At 48.2% G+C, this 17,829-nt stretch overlaps 1 protein-coding gene across 1 annotated transcript; it reads left to right on the top strand.

Annotated features, from left to right (window-relative positions):
• The first annotated feature begins 13,988 nt into the window (after positions 1-13,988).
• LOC136552638 (classical arabinogalactan protein 9-like) lies at positions 13,989-16,184 on the top strand. The gene is made up of 2 exons (XM_066544199.1): positions 13,989-14,728; positions 15,725-16,184. Exons 1-2 carry the CDS (start codon positions 14,099-14,101, stop codon positions 15,791-15,793), a joined length of 699 nt encoding a protein of 232 aa, XP_066400296.1. The 5' UTR covers positions 13,989-14,098; the 3' UTR covers positions 15,794-16,184.
• The last annotated feature ends 1,645 nt before the right edge of the window (positions 16,185-17,829 follow it).

The following is a 17,829-nucleotide window of genomic DNA, read 5'->3' as shown; positions in this document are numbered from 1 at the left end:
ACATCTTTAAGCCTTTAACTAAGTCATGCATAACCAATCTATTCAATTGTTTCATTCCAACATGACCATACCTTCTATGCCATAACCAACCCATGCTAGACTTAGTAAACAAGCATGTAGATAATCTAGCTCCACTAGCATTGAAATCAACCAAGTATAGATTCTCATATCTAAAGCCTTTGAAGATCAAGTTAGAGCCATCTACACTTATGATCTCAATATCATCTACCCCAAATATGCATTTGAATCCAAGATCACACAATTAAGCCACGAATAGCAAATTAAAGTTCAAGCTTTCTACGAGCAACACATTGGATATGCTCATGTCATTGGATATTGCAATCTTATCAAGCCCTTTGACCTTGCCTTTGCCATTGTCACTGTCGACGAAATATGGTCGGCAGTCCACCGAGGGGGGTGCCCGTGGTGGTAGATTATCGGTAGACGGTGCGTGTAATCAGGAACCAGATGGTGACACAAGGCGCAGAGACAGCGATTTAGACAGGTTCGGGCCGTCTGATCGACGTAATACCCTACGTCCTGTGTCTTTGGTGTATTGTATTGAGATGTATACTGTATGATATCTATGGATCTGTCCTCTAGGGGACCCTTGCCCCTCCTTATATACTCCGAAGGGACAAGGTTACAAGTAAAGTATCCTATTTGGTACTATTACAATGTCTTGCGGTGCACGCCAAGCAGCGCCGTGCACGTCTTGATCTCACGGGCCGGGCCACCTCGGATGGTGCGGCCCATGTACCATCTTGTGGTACCCGGGGGTCTATCCCCCACAGCTAGTCCCCGAGCGCCATGTATTCTGATGCGACACACCATTTTAACCTTCTCCGAACAGTGAGGCTTGAGTTCTTGACATCTCCAACCACCGTTGTCGCCGGAGAAGTAGGTTGTCCGAAGAATGTATGGTGCTCTTAAGAAGAAAGAAAAAGATTTCCGTCCTGGGAAGTGTGCCCACTTGTATTTCTGAAAAGAAATGTAAGTGCGTCTTGAAGCGTAGCATCTTTGATCATCAGAGGCGTAGTGGTCGAAAAACAAGCACATTCACCGCAAGGTGAAGTGTGCCCACTTAGTCCCCGAGCCTGGTAGTAGGTGACGTAGGCACGTGGTGCCAGGGTCTAAAAAGAATTCCCAGTTAAGTTGAGAATCCAATCGTCGTACAGGCGATACGAGATGCACTGGCAGGTGCATCGTACCGATGTAGTCCCCGAGCTTGCTGGAAGGCGAGGTATGAGCCTTGTAGCAAGGTCCAAGAAAAAATATCCCAACTGTATGCGAGTTGCCAGTCACATGTAGTCGAGACGCAAAGTCCCTGAGCCATGGTCGGAGAGTGGTCGAGGCAGTCCCCGAGCATAGGTCGAGGAGCGAGCGATGAAGTCCCCGAGCCGTGGTCGGAGAGTGATCGAGACAGTCCCCGAGCACAGGTCGAGAAGCGAGCGACGAAGTCCCCGAGCCGTGGTCGGAGAGTGATCGAGGCAGTCCCCGAGCGTAGGTCGAGGAGCGAGCGACGAAGTCCCCGAGCCGTGGTCGGAGAGTGATCGAGGCAGTCCCCGAGCGTAGGTCGAGGAGCGAGCGACGAAGTCCCCGAGCCGTGGTCGGAGAGTGATTGAGGTAGTCCCCGAGCACAGGTCGAGGAGCGAGCGACGAAGTCCCCGAGCCGTGGTCGGAGAGTGATCGAGGCAGTCCCCGAGCGTAGGTCGAGGAGCGAGCGACGAAGTCCCCGAGCCGTGGTCGGAGAGTGATCGGGGCAGTCCCCGAGCACAGGTCGAGGAGCGAGCGACGAAGTCCCCGAGCATAGCTCGAAATTCCTGCAATATAAATATGTAGAATGGTAGTACATAATGTACAAAATAATAAATTATGGAGAAAAAATCAGCGGTGAAGAAATAACGCTCAGCAGTCATTTGCAAATGAGCATGATGTGATAAAGCAGTTGGTGCTTTGTAAACATCAGTGTTAATGTGAAGTTTGTGTTTATACTTAATATAAACTGCCCAACCAGTTAGTATGTAGCTGAGTCTCCAGCCCTAGCTAGCCCGTTAACCATAACGCGGGGCGTGGAGCCCGTGCACGTGTAGGAAGAACAAAGCGTCGCTAAGGAGTCGCTGCCGACCACCCATAACGCAGAGGGCAGACGCTCGTGCACGTGTAGGGAGGAGCCGGAGACAGGGCCGTCTCTAGAGGCATCGAGCGTCAACATGACTGGTCGAGGATTTGCATTAAGTATAGCTGTATGTTATATTTAAAATTGTATACATGGACAAACGTTATTTGAATAATAATCATGACAAGGACGTTGTGGAGAAACGTCGTAATGAAAATTATATTAAATATAAATATTAGAAGTGTACTTATCTTTGATAGAAATCTGGTCGGTGGTGATGAAGTCGTCCGGTCCTCAAGCTTTTCGACCTGTCGTCATGACTGTGGTCGCGATTGTCGTAGCGCCGTTCTTCGCGGCGATCATCATTGCGACGTGGTCTGGTGGTCGGAGCTCGGCGGAGCCGCTTGGGACGTGGTCGACGGCGAGGGACATCGGCGAAGGCCGTCGAGCGGTGACGACGAGTCGACGGCGAGGGACATCGGCGAAGGCCGTCGAGTGGTGACGACGAGTCGACGGCGAGGGACATCGGCGAAGGCCGTCGAGCGGTGACGACGAGTCGACGGCGAGGGACATCGGCGAAGGCTGATGAGGGCAGCGACGGCGAGTGGTCGGCGAGGGATATCGGCGAAGGCCGCCGAGCGGTGATGACGAGTCGACGGCGAGGGACGTCGGCGAAGGCTGATGAGGGCAGCGACGGCGAGTGGTCGGCGAAGGCCGCCGAGCAGTGATGACGAGTCGACGGCGAGGGACGTCAGCGAAGGCTGATGAGGGCAGCGACGGCGAGTGGTCGGCGAGGGCTGACGAGAGCATCGGCGGCGAGTTGTCGACGAGGGCCGACGAGAGCATCGGCGGCGAGTTGTCGACGAGGGCCAACCAGAGCAGCGGCGGCTAGTCGTCGACGAGGGCCAACCAGAGCAGCGGCGGCTAGTCGTCGACGAGGGCCAACCAGAGCAGCGGCGGCTAGTCGTCGACGAGGGCTGACGAGAGCATCGACGGCGAGTTGTCGACGAGGGCCGACGAGAGCATCGGCGGCGAGTTGTCGACGAGGGCCAACCAGAGCAGCGGCGGTGAGTCATTGGTGAAGACGACCTCGGAGGTGGTTCCGAGATCGGATCTGCTGTCGCAGGGGCTGGTGTAGCAGCGATGAATCGTCGTCGTGGACCGGGATGGATCTCCACGAGATTGACGACGAGAACGTGTTGTTGATTTGAAGTCCATCTGGCTCGCCATGGATCAAGCGCACACCCCCTACCTGGCGCGCCACTGTCGACGAAATATGGTCGGCAGTCCACCGAGGGGGGTGCCCGTGGTGGTAGATTATCGGTAGACGGTGCGTGTAATCAGGAACCAGATGGTGACACAAGGCGCAGAGACAGCGATTTAGACAGGTTCGGGCCGTCTGATCGACGTAATACCCTACGTCCTGTGTCTTTGGTGTATTGTATTGAGATGTATACTGTATGATATCTATGGATCTGTCCTCTAGGGGACCCTTGCCCCTCCTTATATACTCCGAAGGGACAAGGTTACAAGTAAAGTATCCTATTTGGTACTATTACAATGTCTTGCGGTGCACGCCAAGCAGCGCCGTGCACGTCTTGATCTCACGGGCCGGGCCACCTCGGATGGTGCGGCCCATGTACCATCTTGTGGTACCCGGGGGTCTATCCCCCACAGTCACCAAATATGATACTATCATAACCATCATTGCCATTGATGTTGATTGAGTTGAACATTCTTGCATCACCAGTCATATATTGAGTGCACCCACTATCAAGAACCCAATACCTTCCTCCGGCTTTGTAATTGACCTATAAAAGAAGATCAATTCTTTTTAGGTACCCAAACTTGCTTGGGTCCTTGAAGGTTAGTTACTAAGCTCTTTGATACCCAAATGGCTTTCTTCTTTGAGCCCATCCATGGTTTACCAATGAACTTAGCATTTACACCATTTGCACCCTTGGTAAGCATATAGAAAGAATCAAGCTTAATGGAGGATACATTAGTATTTTTGCTCTTGTTTTTGCATTCATGCTCTTTATGACCAACTTGCTTGCAACTAGTGCAAAACCGACCATTGTTCTTCACAAAACTAGTCTTGTGAGGAGCAAAGGCTGTCTTACCTTTCTTGGGGGTATAGCCCAATCCCTCTTTGTAGAGAGAAGCTCTTTAGCTACCCAAGCATATAAGCAAGCGGTCCTCACCACCATAGGCCTTAGCCAAGGTGTGAGTGAGCTTATTGACCTCCTTCTTGAGGTTTTTATTCTCAACCATTAGTGAGGCATCACAAGTGTGACCATCACTACTAGATGAGGTGGAAGTAGAAGTACTACAAGAAGGGTTAGTGGGAGCAACAATGATAGGCATAGATAATGATTCATCAATTATATCACAAGTTAAGCCTATATTGCAAGTTTCAACATGCTTCTTTTTATTTTGCTCATCAAGCAAAGAGAAATGAGCCTTTTTAAGCTTCTTGTGAGCCTTGCCAAGCTTCTCATGGGCTTCCTCTAGCCTCTCATGAGTTGCTTTGAGCTTATCAAGGGCTTGCTTAAGGGCTTTTACCTCCTTATTCAAGCTCTTGTATTCCCTTCTCTTAATGTCAAAGTATTCTTTGGCATCTTCTAGCATGTTAAATAATTCATCTTTAGTAGGTTCATCATCATCACTATCACTATCATTTTCATTATTATGTTCATCATCACTTCCATCATCATCAGAAGTTTGTACCTTAGTGGCCTTAGCCATGAAGCATGATGGAGTGTTGAAGAGAGAAGGCTTCTCATTGATAGCAATGCTTGCAAGTGCCTTCTTCTTGGTGGTCTTATCATCATCACTATCATCATCATCACTTGAGGAGGCATCACTATCCCAAGTGACCACATATGAACCACCATTCTTCTTCTTGAAGGTCATCTTGTCATTCTTCTCTTTCTTTTCCTTCTTGTCCTTCTTCTTGTTCTTCTTGTTGTCATCATCATTGTCGCTATTGTATGGACATTGAGCAACAAGATGATCTTTGCTTCCACATTTGAAGCACCTTCTTGACTCTTCCTTATTCTTGGATGAAGATTTTTTTCTTCTAGCATGGTAACCTTTCTTCATCATGAACTTACCAAATTTCTTGACAAAGAGAGCCATCTTTTCATCATCATCATCATCCCATGAGCCATCATCTTCACTTGATGTTTCTTGCTTAGCCTTGCCCTTGGATGATGTGGCCTTGAATGCCACACTCTTCTTCTTCTAATCTTTCTTCTTCTTTTCTTCCTTCTCATCATCATCTCTATATGTATCATCGGTCATTATATCTCCCAACACTTGGTTTGGTGTCATGGTGTCCAAATCGCTTCTCACTAGAATAGTGACCAATGTGCCAAATCTTGAAGGTAAGCATCTCAAGAACTTGTGGGAGAAGTCCTTGTCCTTCACCTCCTCTCTAAGTGCTTTGAGATCATTGACAAGCACTTAAAGCCTATGAAACATCTCTGGCACACTCTCTCCTCCTTCATCTTGAAGCTTGCAAACTTTTCTTTGAGAATGTATGCCTTTGCACCCTTCACGGCTTGAGTGCCCTCAAATGATTCCTCCAATTTCTTCCATGCCTCATGAGCTCTCTCAATATTCTTAATTTGCTCAAACGTTCTTTCATCCAAAGCATCATGGATGGCACTAAGAGCAATATCATTATTTTGGAGTAGTATTTCTTCGACGGCGGTGGGAGCCCCTTCATCTTCAATCTCAATCTTTGTCTCTACCACCTTCCAAACCTTCCTATTGATTGACTTGATATAAGTTGTCATCTTAGCCTTCCAATAGGGATAGTTGGAGCCTTCAAATTAGGGTGGCTTCTTTGTGTTGTTGATTTGAGCTATTTTTACACCGAAGGTTGTTAAGCCTCAAATCATGGTGACCTCGGCTCTGATACCACTTGAAAGGTCCTAATGGCTAGAAGGGGGGGTGAATAGCCTATTAAAATTTTCTACAACAACACTTAACAAACCGGTTAGACAATTATGAGGCGAAGTAGTGTTGCGTTAGCCTACTAAAAAGCAAGCCACCTACCACAATTCTAGTTTATATAGTTTCTATCCACACAATAGCTATAACACTACACTAAGTTAGTGTGCTCTCAAAAGCTAACTAAAGAGCCATACTAACCAAACTAACAAGCTCTCACAACTAGCTACACTAAAGAGCTTGACAATTAGTTTGCGGTAAAGTAATGAGAGTGAGCAATTTGTTTATACCACCATGTCAAGGAAAGAGCCAATCAATCACAAGAATAAATACCAATGAAGACCAATCACCTTGGAATCAAATGATAAACACAATAATTTTTAACAAGGTTCACTTGCTTGCCGGCAAGCTACTCCTCGTTGTGGCGATTCACTCACTTGGAGGTTCATGAGCTAATTGGCTTCACACGCCAAACCCTCAATAGGGTGCCGCACAACCAACACAAGATGAGGATCACACAAGCCACGAGCAATCTACTAGAGTACCTTTTGGCTCTCCGGCAGGGAAAGGTCAAGAACCCCTCATAATCACCACGATCGGAGCCAGAGACAATCACCACCCTCCGCTCGACGATCCTCGCTGCTCCAAGCCATCTAGGTGGTGGCAACCACCAAGAGTAACAAGCGAATCCCACAGCGAAACACGAACACCAAGTACCTCTAGATGCAAACACTCAAGCAATGCACTTGGATTCTCTTCCAATCTCACAAAGATGATGAATTAATGATGGAGATGAGTGGGAGGGCTTTGGCTAAGCTCACAAGGTTGCTATGTCAATGCAAATAGCCAAGAGAGTGAGCTTGAGCCGGCCATAGGGCTTAAATAGAAGCCCCAACGAAATAGAGCCAGTTGTACCCCTTCACTGGGCACAACACGGGGTGATCAGACGCTTCGGTCATATCGACCAGGACTGCTGGACCTCAGCGTTCGGTCACACGATGCGTGCCACGTGTCCCCTCTCTTTGAATACTGTTTGCCCGATCTCAATGGTCAACAGTCGATCAAACGCTGAGCCTCCAGCGTCCTGGTCATTTCCAGTAAGGTTCCAGAAACAATTTCTTCGACCGGACGCGTCCTGTCATGCTCGACCGGACACATCCAGCGTCCGGTCACTCAGCGACACCTCTATGCATGACCATGTCAGTGTGACCGGAATGTAGCCAGCCAGCGTCCAGTCGTTTCAACGCCAGCGTCCGGTCGACGACCAACGCTGTGCTTCTTCTACTGCTACTGACTGGACGCGCCGGTCCTTCAGAGTCCAGCGTCCGATCACTTATAGTGACCTCCGTCTTTTTTGTCTAGGGTGCCGGTGGCACTGTCGGACTGTCCGCACTCTATGGGCGGATACTCCATCGGTGAAGTTCCTAACCCTTGCTCAAATGTGCCAACCACCAAGTGTATCACCTTGTGCACATGTGTTAGCATATTTTCACAAACATTTTCAAGGGTGTTAGCCTCCACTAGATCCTAAATGCATATGCAATGAGTTAGAGCATCTAGTGGCACTTTGATAACCGCATTTTGATATGAGTTTCACCCCTCTTAATAGTATGGCTATCGATCCTAAATATGATCACACTCACTAAGTGTCTCGATCAACAAAATAAAATAGCTCCTACCATTTATACCTTTGCCTTGAGCCTTTTATTTTTCTTTTTCTTCTTTTCAAGTCCAAGCACTTGATCATCACTATGGCATCACCATCATCATGTCATGATCTTCATTTGCTTCACCACTTGGAATGTGCTACCTATCTCATGATCACTTGATAAACTAGGTTAGCACTTAGGGTTTCATCAATTCACCAAAACCAAACTAGAGCTTTTAGAGCTGACCTTTATGTGTGGATTCCTCCTGGTGGGCTCAAAGAGGATTTTCTTTATACTGTGATCATAGTTTTTATATATAACTCTCAATAAATGTTTTTATAAATGAAAGTTTATAATCTATTGTCATAGTTTACATATCAATATTTCATCATGCCATGAATAGATAATTATTTCCGCTGTAATTCTGATCACATGTTTATATTTCACTATTATAATAATAAATATTATACTCTGATGTTGTATTAAAAGTGATGTAAGAAATGGTTAATAATGATGTAAGCTTTATTCTCTCATTTGTGATTCTGATGGAAAAATATGGATTTTTAGGTTCTCCCTTGTGGTGTGCCCGACAAAACAGAGTAATTTAGTGTTCTCCTTTGAGTGCTTAGTGTCTAATGGAAGACAAGCACTCCTGGGAGGCATTAGATTAGGTGGTTCTGTCACAAATTTTGGAGCTTTGCTCCCACCGCCGCGCCATTAAGGCCCAATCCGCCTCATCATGGCCAGCTCCAACCTCGCCATCTCGTGTCGAATTGACCACACCACTAGCCTCGCCTAGAACCCCTCTTTATCGTGCGCACACTAGTCACAGCCCTAGTGCTGCCTCCACGTCGCTGACATGGCCGTGTCGCTATGGTTCGCCGTCGAGCTCGCCGCGCGCACACGAACAGGCTTTCTCAGGGCGTCTTCGGAAAGGACACCGGCACAGGTAGAATTGTGGTGCATCACTGATGCTTACCCATCACCTCTATTATCTATTGTATGCTATGGCTCACCGAACACGGTTGCCACCGCTGTAGGTCACCGTTGCCGGGGAGAGCCCGCTCTGCTTCACCCTTGTTCGTGTAACCACCGCCCATCATCGCACGTAGGCCCATAGGTGAGCATCGGTCCCCTAGCTAGGTCTGCAAGGGTCTCGGTTGGCCAGCGTACTGCCTAGTGCCACCGTCCACCATGCCGCGCGAGCGCGGGGCGTCTTGGGGACCTCTCTGATACGAAGGTGAAAAGATACGAGGGCTCCATTGCAAAGTCATTGTATATAGAAGTAGGACGTGTAGTGTTCGTGCTATTGTCTGAAAACACGAGGGCGTATTTGCAATAGTGCTAGTGCGCGTGCGAGCTCCCCGCCGCGAGCCGCCTCCACACGTGGGCCAGGTCCCACGTGGGCCGTGTTGGGCCGAAATCGGTTTACCTTTTTCATGGAAAATAGAAATAGCTTTTCATTTTAATTCTGAGCTGAACTTTGGTAATTAATATAAAATAATGTAGATATCCAAAAAGTATAAAACAAATTTTGTTAGGTTCCTAAAATTGTGCTCTATTTGTTAGTGTATTTAGTTCATATATGTGTTGGTTGATACCAGGAGCTATTAAATCATTTGAGAGTGCTTAATATTATTAAGTTAATTATTGTAGGAATTTTTGTAGTAGATTGGTGATAGCAAAAACCCTAAAATTTTTATAGTAGCTTTATTATATTATTATGTGCTCACTGTAATTTTGTAGCCCTAAAATAGACTAATTAATATGGTAGCTAAATACCCATTAAGGCTAAATGAATAATGGCACGATATTGGCTTATAAAAATTAAGCACTTGTAGGGTGAGCTTGGAATCTATTTGGTAGAGATAATGATTAGCTTAGTATCTTAGTCATTAGATCTAGCTTAGTAGTTTAGCATGTGTATTCTTATTTTAAGAGTTGTTGTTGCCAAAATATTAAGAGTTGCATCATCATTGCATGCATATAGAGAACGAGTTGGTGGAGTTTGTGACCGCCGGAGAGCAGGAGTACGAGGAGGTGAGTGAGGAGTATGAGGAGGAAGTCCTTATGTAGGAGGTCCCGGAGCCATCACTGACTGACTTAGATGACAATCCATCTGCCCAAGGCAAGTCCCGATAAATAACCCTTATTTTGAATAATCACTGGATATATATATATATATATATATATATATATATATATATATATATATATATGTGTGTGTGTGTGTGTGTGTGTGTGTGTGTGTGATGTGCATTTACGTTATAAGATTTATATTAAAACTACATGCATAAATAACCTACTTATGAGTCCTACTAGCATGGGTCGAGTAGCTACTATGCTTGGACTATCAGGTAGCATAACCTGCCATTACTCACAATAGATGGTTATTATTATTACTCTCATGATAAAATGGTGAAAGAAAATGGAGACCGAGCAAGGATATGGTACGGGTATTGGTGGGTATAATAGGTTTTGTTCCATGGCCAACAGAACATAGCTTGGTTACACTATTTTCCCTATCTGTGTCGGTTAAGGACCGTCTATTGCTGTGGATTCTAGTCAGGTCACAGACTTAATATCCTGAGCACATACTTGGGAGTGGAAAGGCTTGTTGCTCTCTTATCATAGGGTTCTGACTCTTTTCATACTGACTGATTGGAGGCGGGGATGATGGAGGTCTAAGCACCACACTGAGTCCGAAGACTCAGGAGTGAGGGCTTGGAGTCCAAGTGTAGATGAGGACCTGGACCCCTTGACAGGAGAGTGGTGGGCTATTCTTGCTTGTGCCTGGGGTACAAGCGGGACATGTGTTTCGTGGTGCCCTAGCTAGGATACATTGGTTCATGAATCGTCGTGTGATACAGTATGACTTAGTCTATGATCTAGCACCATAGTAGGAACTAGAAGATGAAAGTGATTGAATAGATCTGATTGCTCAACTCTTGCTTGAAAGTAGAACATGTGCTTATATAGAATGATTAGCTAATGAACTAATCATGTTTGCTAATAAAACACATACATAAGGATTCACTACTAGTAATGCTTTTCGCAAACAAAAAGGAAACCCAACTAAACCATAAAGCTTATCATATCCTTTGGAGTGAGGAAGTTATTCGTACTAGTCAGGTAAGTCTTGCGAGTACATTATGTACTAAGGGTTTATTTACCCTTGTTGCAGGTGCAGCTTGAGGAATGCCTATTGTGTGGAGGATTCTTTCTGGTGGGCATAGATGGATCCTTGTATCTTATCGTTAGATGTTTATTGTAATTCCGTTGTTTAAATTTCGCACTCTGAACTTGGTATTGTAATAATGTATTTTCGAGAACTCCTATTGTATGAAATGGATCTTGGATGAAAAACATGGATTGTTTGAGTTCTCTTTTGGGGCTGTGCTCGATGGGACCGTCCAATGTAGCTTACTTTTGGGGTGCTTAGCATCTAGTGAAAGACATGCGCCTCCAGAAAGCATGCTATTTCGAGCGGATTCTGCCACATAAGTGTAAGTACAGTCTTGTGCATCAACGTTGTGCTTGTTATATCATTCATCTGATTATAAATTTAGGTTTAAAGAGGTTCAAACCTTACATAAAAGATTTTAGGACTGCTATTAACTTTTTAAATTTCTCTAATCAAAGAATTGTTATGTTTAAAAACTATTGTACTACTAAGGGTGTTAGATCCTAGAAAGTTTGGCTTCGATATGGATGTTAGATGGAATGCTACTATATCTTATGCTTAAACACTTGGTTCCATATAAGCATGTTTTTTCTATGTTTATTAATTCCAATTATGGCTCTGAATTGTTGTCTACAGGGCATTGGTATATAGCTGAAAAGATATTAGAGTTTTTAGAACTATTTTATGACTCCACTGTTGTTCTTTCTGGTGTCTACTAATCCAACTAGTCCACTTATTCTACACCATCTGCTAGAAATTGCTTCTTATTTACGTGCAAGTGAAAAAGACCAAAATCTAATTGCTATTGTATATCCTATGAAGCTTAAATTCCTTAAATACTGACAGCATATACCTCTGTTATATTCATTTGTATTCATTCTTGATCCTAGAGCTAAGATGAGAGATTTATTTAGAGTTCTGGAATTACCTAAAGAGAGCAATGGTTGTGATTATACTTCATATTATGCTGATGTGAAAGCTGAAATTTATAAGTTATTTAATAAATATGAGAGAAAGTTTGGTGCAGCTAGGACTCAAAGGGATGCACAACCTACAAGCTATATAGGTAAGAAAAAACAGGCATGGAGAAGAATTTTTGGAGGGTCTGGATCTGTTGTTGGTCCTTCCCGTGCCTCTGCCCCTACTTTAGCTTCATCTGCTTCTACTACTAGTGAGCTCTTAGTTTTTCTGAACAATGACAATGTCACTGCATATGAGGCTGATTTTGATTTACTTCTCTGGTGGCGTGATCATAAATTAACATATCCAATCATATCTATAATGGCTAGAGTTATTATGTCTTTTTCTGTTTCTATTGTATGTTTGGAATCATGTTTCAGCTTGACAGAAAGGATAATTGAAGAGCGGTGACGCCGCTTGTTGCCTAAAACTGTGGAGATGTTGGCCTGTATAAAGGATTGGGAGTTGGGAGAAAGAAGATTACAGCATGCTGTTGACAACCAAGAGCTGGAGGACTCCTTCAAGAATTTGTACCTTAATGAACATGCAGATGGAGCTGCTGGTACTGCTAGGTTCATCTAGGGGTGCTGGTAATTAGTGTTGAGAGAGGAGAGGGTGTCGTGTTAATCTGTTATCTTCATTTTGTATCCGTCATCTGTGACCGTGACTTGAGACATTTGAACAATGATGGAAGTCTTATTAAGATCTGTGCTGCACTCTTTTTCTCTTTCTAGAGTTTCTTATAAAGGGTGAGTTTTAACTATAAAGGTTTTTAATGCGGCAGGCATTACACAAATAGCTTATTTATCTTTTAAATTCTTCTATGTGGCTTTGTTTCTTATTTTGTTGGATTTGAGATTGCCTAAGTTTTGACTTAGAAGTTAGAACAGTTGAGTGTTTTGACATATTTATGTCTTTGTTTGAGTTGTGACTTGTGAAATTTGATAAGTGTTTGATGAGTGAATCTTTTTGAGGTGTTTTGATGTCACCGGGCTGTGGGCTGGCCATGCAATTTTGGCCGCGCTCAACGGGCTGGCACGGCACGAATTGTGGCCTGTAGTGTCGTGCTTAGGCCGAAGGCTAGGCACGAGGCCCGGAGAGGCACGGCCCGGGAGACACGGTGTGCCGTGCCAATCCGACACTGTTCAGGCCGTGCCTGGCCCATGCCCGTGCCGTGTCGAGCCAGACCGGCCCGTTGGCCAACTATACTCGCAACATAAAAAAGGCATAACTCTGTTTAGATGAGAGCCTGGGTCAGACAACTCAGGCCAGACAACACATCTGGCCCCAGGCGTCCTAAGGCCCTCCACAATGTATGCTTGAGTGATGCCCAAAACAGGAGAGAGAGGATCCTGGCATCGCTCTCTCCATTGCAGCAAGCGACGCCAACTCCCAGCGAATGGAGAGCGGCGCAGGTAGTTGCGCCGGTGCCAGCCGTTGCCCAAACCATAAAATAATATTTTCTTCGTCAACTCCCTGTAGCGTTGGAGCGGCAGAGCAAGGGACTGGCGCGGCGCAGGCCATACTCATCGGGGCCCGCAGCATGGACCGGCTCTATTTTTTATTTCTTGTTTCTTGCTTTGTGGGCCCCATGAAGAGATGCCGAGTGCTGCCCACCATTGCGGCTTGCGAGAAGAGTGACGCCAAAAGATGAGGTGGGACAGTTTTTTTTGGGCACCACTGCACCATTGTGGAGGGCCTAAGATCCAACGTCTGGGAGTGCTGCCTGTGGCTGCCCAGCTTTGAACCAAACGCATAATTACCGCTTCCACCCGTCTTAATTCCGATTTCACTCGGCCCCCAACGGGCCCAGCTCCCATCGGTCCTCTATGGGCCGCGGACGCCGCTGCGTCCCGACGCGTGCGTGTCCACTGCACCGACTGCCCCAACCAACGGCTCTCCAACCACAGTGGTCGCCCTGGCCCCGTCCTGCACACGAACACAACTCATCGGCCCATCGACCCGCGTGAACGCGTGCCACCAACCAGCGCGGGCGCCCCCACCCTCCACATGGCCCCGCGGGCCCACCGCCAGTTGTGAAATGCAATGCCGCCGCGGCATCTCCCGCCGCTTCTCCTGGCTGCCTGCCTGGCCTCCCCTTCGCTTTCCTTCCCAGCCGGCTGCCGCTGCTATTTATCCCTCCCTCCCTCTCTCCCTGCCACTCCAACCGCCGAAGCAGAGGCACCCGCGGCAGCAGAGCACACGCCGCACACCACCACCGCAGCAATGGCGCGCGCCGGCGTTCTCTGCCTGGCGCTGCTCTGCCTCATGGCCGCGCACTCAGCCGTTGCGCAGAAGTCCAGCACCCCGGCCCCGGCCGCCGCGCCGGCCGCCACCACCCCGCCAGCGACCCCGACCAAGAAGACGCCCGCACCCGCCGCCGCGCCACCCACCACCCCCGCCACCGTGGCCCCGGCCGCCGCGCCGCCCACCACCACCCCGGCCACCCCGGCGCCCGCCGCGACCCCGCCCGCCACCCTGGCTCCCACCGCGGCGCCGCCCAAGTCCACCCCGAAGGCGTCCCCTCCCGCCCCGGCGCCCAAGGCCAAGGCCAAGGCCACCCCGCCCGCCGCCTCCCCGCCGGTAGCCGAGCTCCCGCCCGCCGCCTCGCCCCCCGCGCCGGCCCCCGCCTCCCCGCCCACCAAGCCCGCCGAGGTCCCCGCGCCCGCGCCGTCCAAGAAGAAGAAGAAGCCCTCGTCGCCCTCCAAGAACAAGAAGAAGAAGTCCAAGGCCCCCGCCCCCGCCCCCGTCGCCGAGGCACCCGCCAGCACCAAGAAATCCAAGGCTAAGGCGCCTGCGGCCAGCGAAGCCGACGCACCCGGCCCCGTCGGCGACGGCGCCGCCGCCGACACCGCGGTACGTTTGCCCTCTGCTCTGCTTTTCCAATTTCCATCTGCAACAGCAACCCCATTGCGTGCCTGAATTTCCATCTTAAGCTTTAGTACATTGAGATTAGAGTAAAAATTAACACTACGGTTACAATTCACATCTGACAGATAAAGTCATGCTGGATTGATTGTTTAAGTAAGAGCAGCAGCACACCTGTGACCATAATAGGCCTGGTTTAGATTGCAAGTTTTTTTACTCTCTCTTCGTCATATTAAATCTTTGAATATATGCATGGAGTATTAAATATAGATAAAAAAATAACTAATTATACAGTTTGATGATAAATTACGAGACAAATTTTTTAAGTCTAGTTAGACTATAATTAAACAATAATTATCAAATAGAAACAAAAATACTACGGCGCTAAATATTAATTCCTAACCTAAACGAGACCATAGTGAGAATTGTTTGAGTACGTAGATCCAATCTGCGCCGACATGTCGGGCAGGGACGCATGTGCTTCCAGCCGCGTCACGGACTTGTACGAAGATTAGCTGTCGCCATTTACTATTCCATCACGCACTGTACATGTACGTTGTACAGTAGTATTAAAATGCAATTTGCACGGTGCAGTCACAAAACTACCCTGCATTCTCGAAGCCTCCTTGCACACTTAAATAACAGTCAGTACTAATCAGCCATCATCACCATTCACCATTAGGTAATTATAGGCCTCATGTGCACATAAAGTCAGGCAACATATACAAATTTCTATTTCTATGTACAGGAGTGTACACCGTCTTCTCTCGATCGTATCAGTCATGCTTATCAATCATGATACAGTGTTTTTTTCTCACAACAAAACAGCATCAGTCATGCTTATAAACAGAAACGATAGAATATGGGGGTAGAATGCTGTACTGTATATCAGCTCTACTGTTAAGTACAGACACTGCTACAGGATCACGTGGCATGGCTAAACGTCGCTGACTGACGAATGCCTCGTTTATGGTGAATCTGCAGGCTGCTGGAAGGACCGTGGCAGGCGGAATCATGGCGGCCGCGCTGGGCCTCGTGGCCCTGCTCGCCTAGGCACGGGGCGCACGCCGACGGCGCGCGTGAGCGGGTGGCGCCTGCACGGCCGCACCGCACCAGCCGGGTCCGCCGGGACGACGACGACAGAATTCTGACGCGGATGCAGCCGGTGCGCCGTGCCTTTCGGACCCCGCTGGCCGGGGCGCACGCCACCCGTCTCCGCCGCGCTGTATTCTTGTCCGTTTTTTAACCGGGCCGGCCGGGCCTCGTGTGTGTAGTAGTGACTAGTGCAGTGCCACTCACGTTCGGTGACGGTGATACGTGCGGTGCGATGCGGACGTACCACCGTCGCCTCGGATTCTTTCTTCTTCTCTTCTTTTTCTGTACTACTACTGCGACCCCATTGAGATGATTTATTTATTTATATATCTTTATTGTCATTGTATGATCCCACCGACCCCATCCACGCATGAGCTAGTATGGCTTTCTTCATGTCCCTGTCCGGAACGGCCTGGCATCCCGCTGGCAGGATGTCAAACGCCCTGTTACTTTTTCAGTCAACGGATAATATTTTTCTCACAACAAATTAGCCAAACCGGGCATTTGTTGGAATGTGTCTGTTGATTGGCGTCGCTTTGCTTGTTTGGACCAAACGCTGCACCTACATGTCGCGATGCTCGCTCGCTCGCAGCTATGGATCTGCGTCTTTGCACCTTTGCGAAGGACAAGGACAGGCATTGCCACTGCTGTCGCGATAGCGAGTTGTGTGCCTGTGTGCCATTTACTTTTCTGTACACGAGCAGTTACGAGTCCTCTTGCAAAGATTTGAAATGGGTGAGCCAGGTGTGTCGGTGACGGAGCATGACAAAACAAACAGAAGCCGAATGGCTGGCGCAGGTGGCAACAGGCGTAGGTTCCAAGCCTCTTCGTGCGCCGTACCAATCATACGAGAACGATGGCGTGCACCACGGATCAGCGCCGCGGGTGGTCACCACTCACCGCGCCACGACGCGTGTTAATATTTCTACTCTACGAGTGTCTACTAGTGGTCGTGTGTGTTCTGGCCTCTGGGACAGTGGCCTTTCACCTACTACGAGCAACCAACCGAACGCAGCTGTCCTAGCGGCTAGCGTCGTATCTACGGTGCGAGGCGAGACGTGTGCAGCTGTACCAAAAATTTTGCACCCTCGTCGCCCGTGGAATGGAAGCTCCTTAGGCGTTGGCTGCCATTGTTGACACCGATTCACGCGGTCCGCAGCTGTAGTAAGCCTGTACTAACTCTGATCGGATCCGGCTCCATTTTACTTTTACAGTTAGTTACACCCGCATAACACTGGAGGACCCGGCTGCGGCTGTGGCCGCTAATTTACAGCGAACGTAGAGGCGCTGGTCAGTGAGCATCTTTTAGGAGCTTACTATTTGCAAGGCATAACGCCATCACTGCTGGATCTTTCGTCCTGTTCGGCTCGTATTAAAGTCGATAAGTTTACGTGAACGTACCCCTAATTCTTACCGCGCTAGTAAGGATTCTTCTCTGGCACCGAGGATCCACGCGAATCCCGCTCGTGACAGTACCACGAACGCCGGGATCCCCTGCGCTGCGCCGGACGCTGCTAATCTTGCAGCATGCAGTCCGGTCCAGCCCAGGCCAGCCGGGACACGACCAGCTGATAGATGAGATGGGATGGTTGGTTCCAGGCTGGTTCGTCTCTCTCCAGTTCTTCTTCCTGCGCGCTCACGGCGTTACGTCGTCGCCCCTCACGCACGCATTCCATCTCTTCTCTCCTCTCACGGGAGGGATACACAAATCATTGATGACCCGGCCACCGGTGTCGGTACCCTCATTAACAAATCGTTGGAGGCAACAATTATTGTTCATCCCCGCGACCGCGTCGAAAAGGGGATTTGCAGCCCCGGCAAGTTGCAGCCTGCAACCGGAAAGGGGGGGCCTTCGGTGTTTGGTGCTCACGTTCTGGAACCGGGCACGGGAATATTTTGTCGGGACGAGATGGAGACGTAGATCCAGTCATCACCATCTACCCGCATGAGCCGAAACATCTTTAATTGCTTATTATCAGTCGCGGTTTACTGAG

The sequence above is a fragment of the Miscanthus floridulus genome, chromosome 4 (genome assembly GCF_019320115.1).
Source record: "Miscanthus floridulus cultivar M001 chromosome 4, ASM1932011v1, whole genome shotgun sequence".
Classification (NCBI taxonomy): domain Eukaryota; kingdom Viridiplantae; phylum Streptophyta; class Magnoliopsida; order Poales; family Poaceae; genus Miscanthus; species Miscanthus floridulus.
Note: the sequence above shows the minus strand (reverse complement) of the source record. Positions and strands in the feature narration are given on the sequence as shown.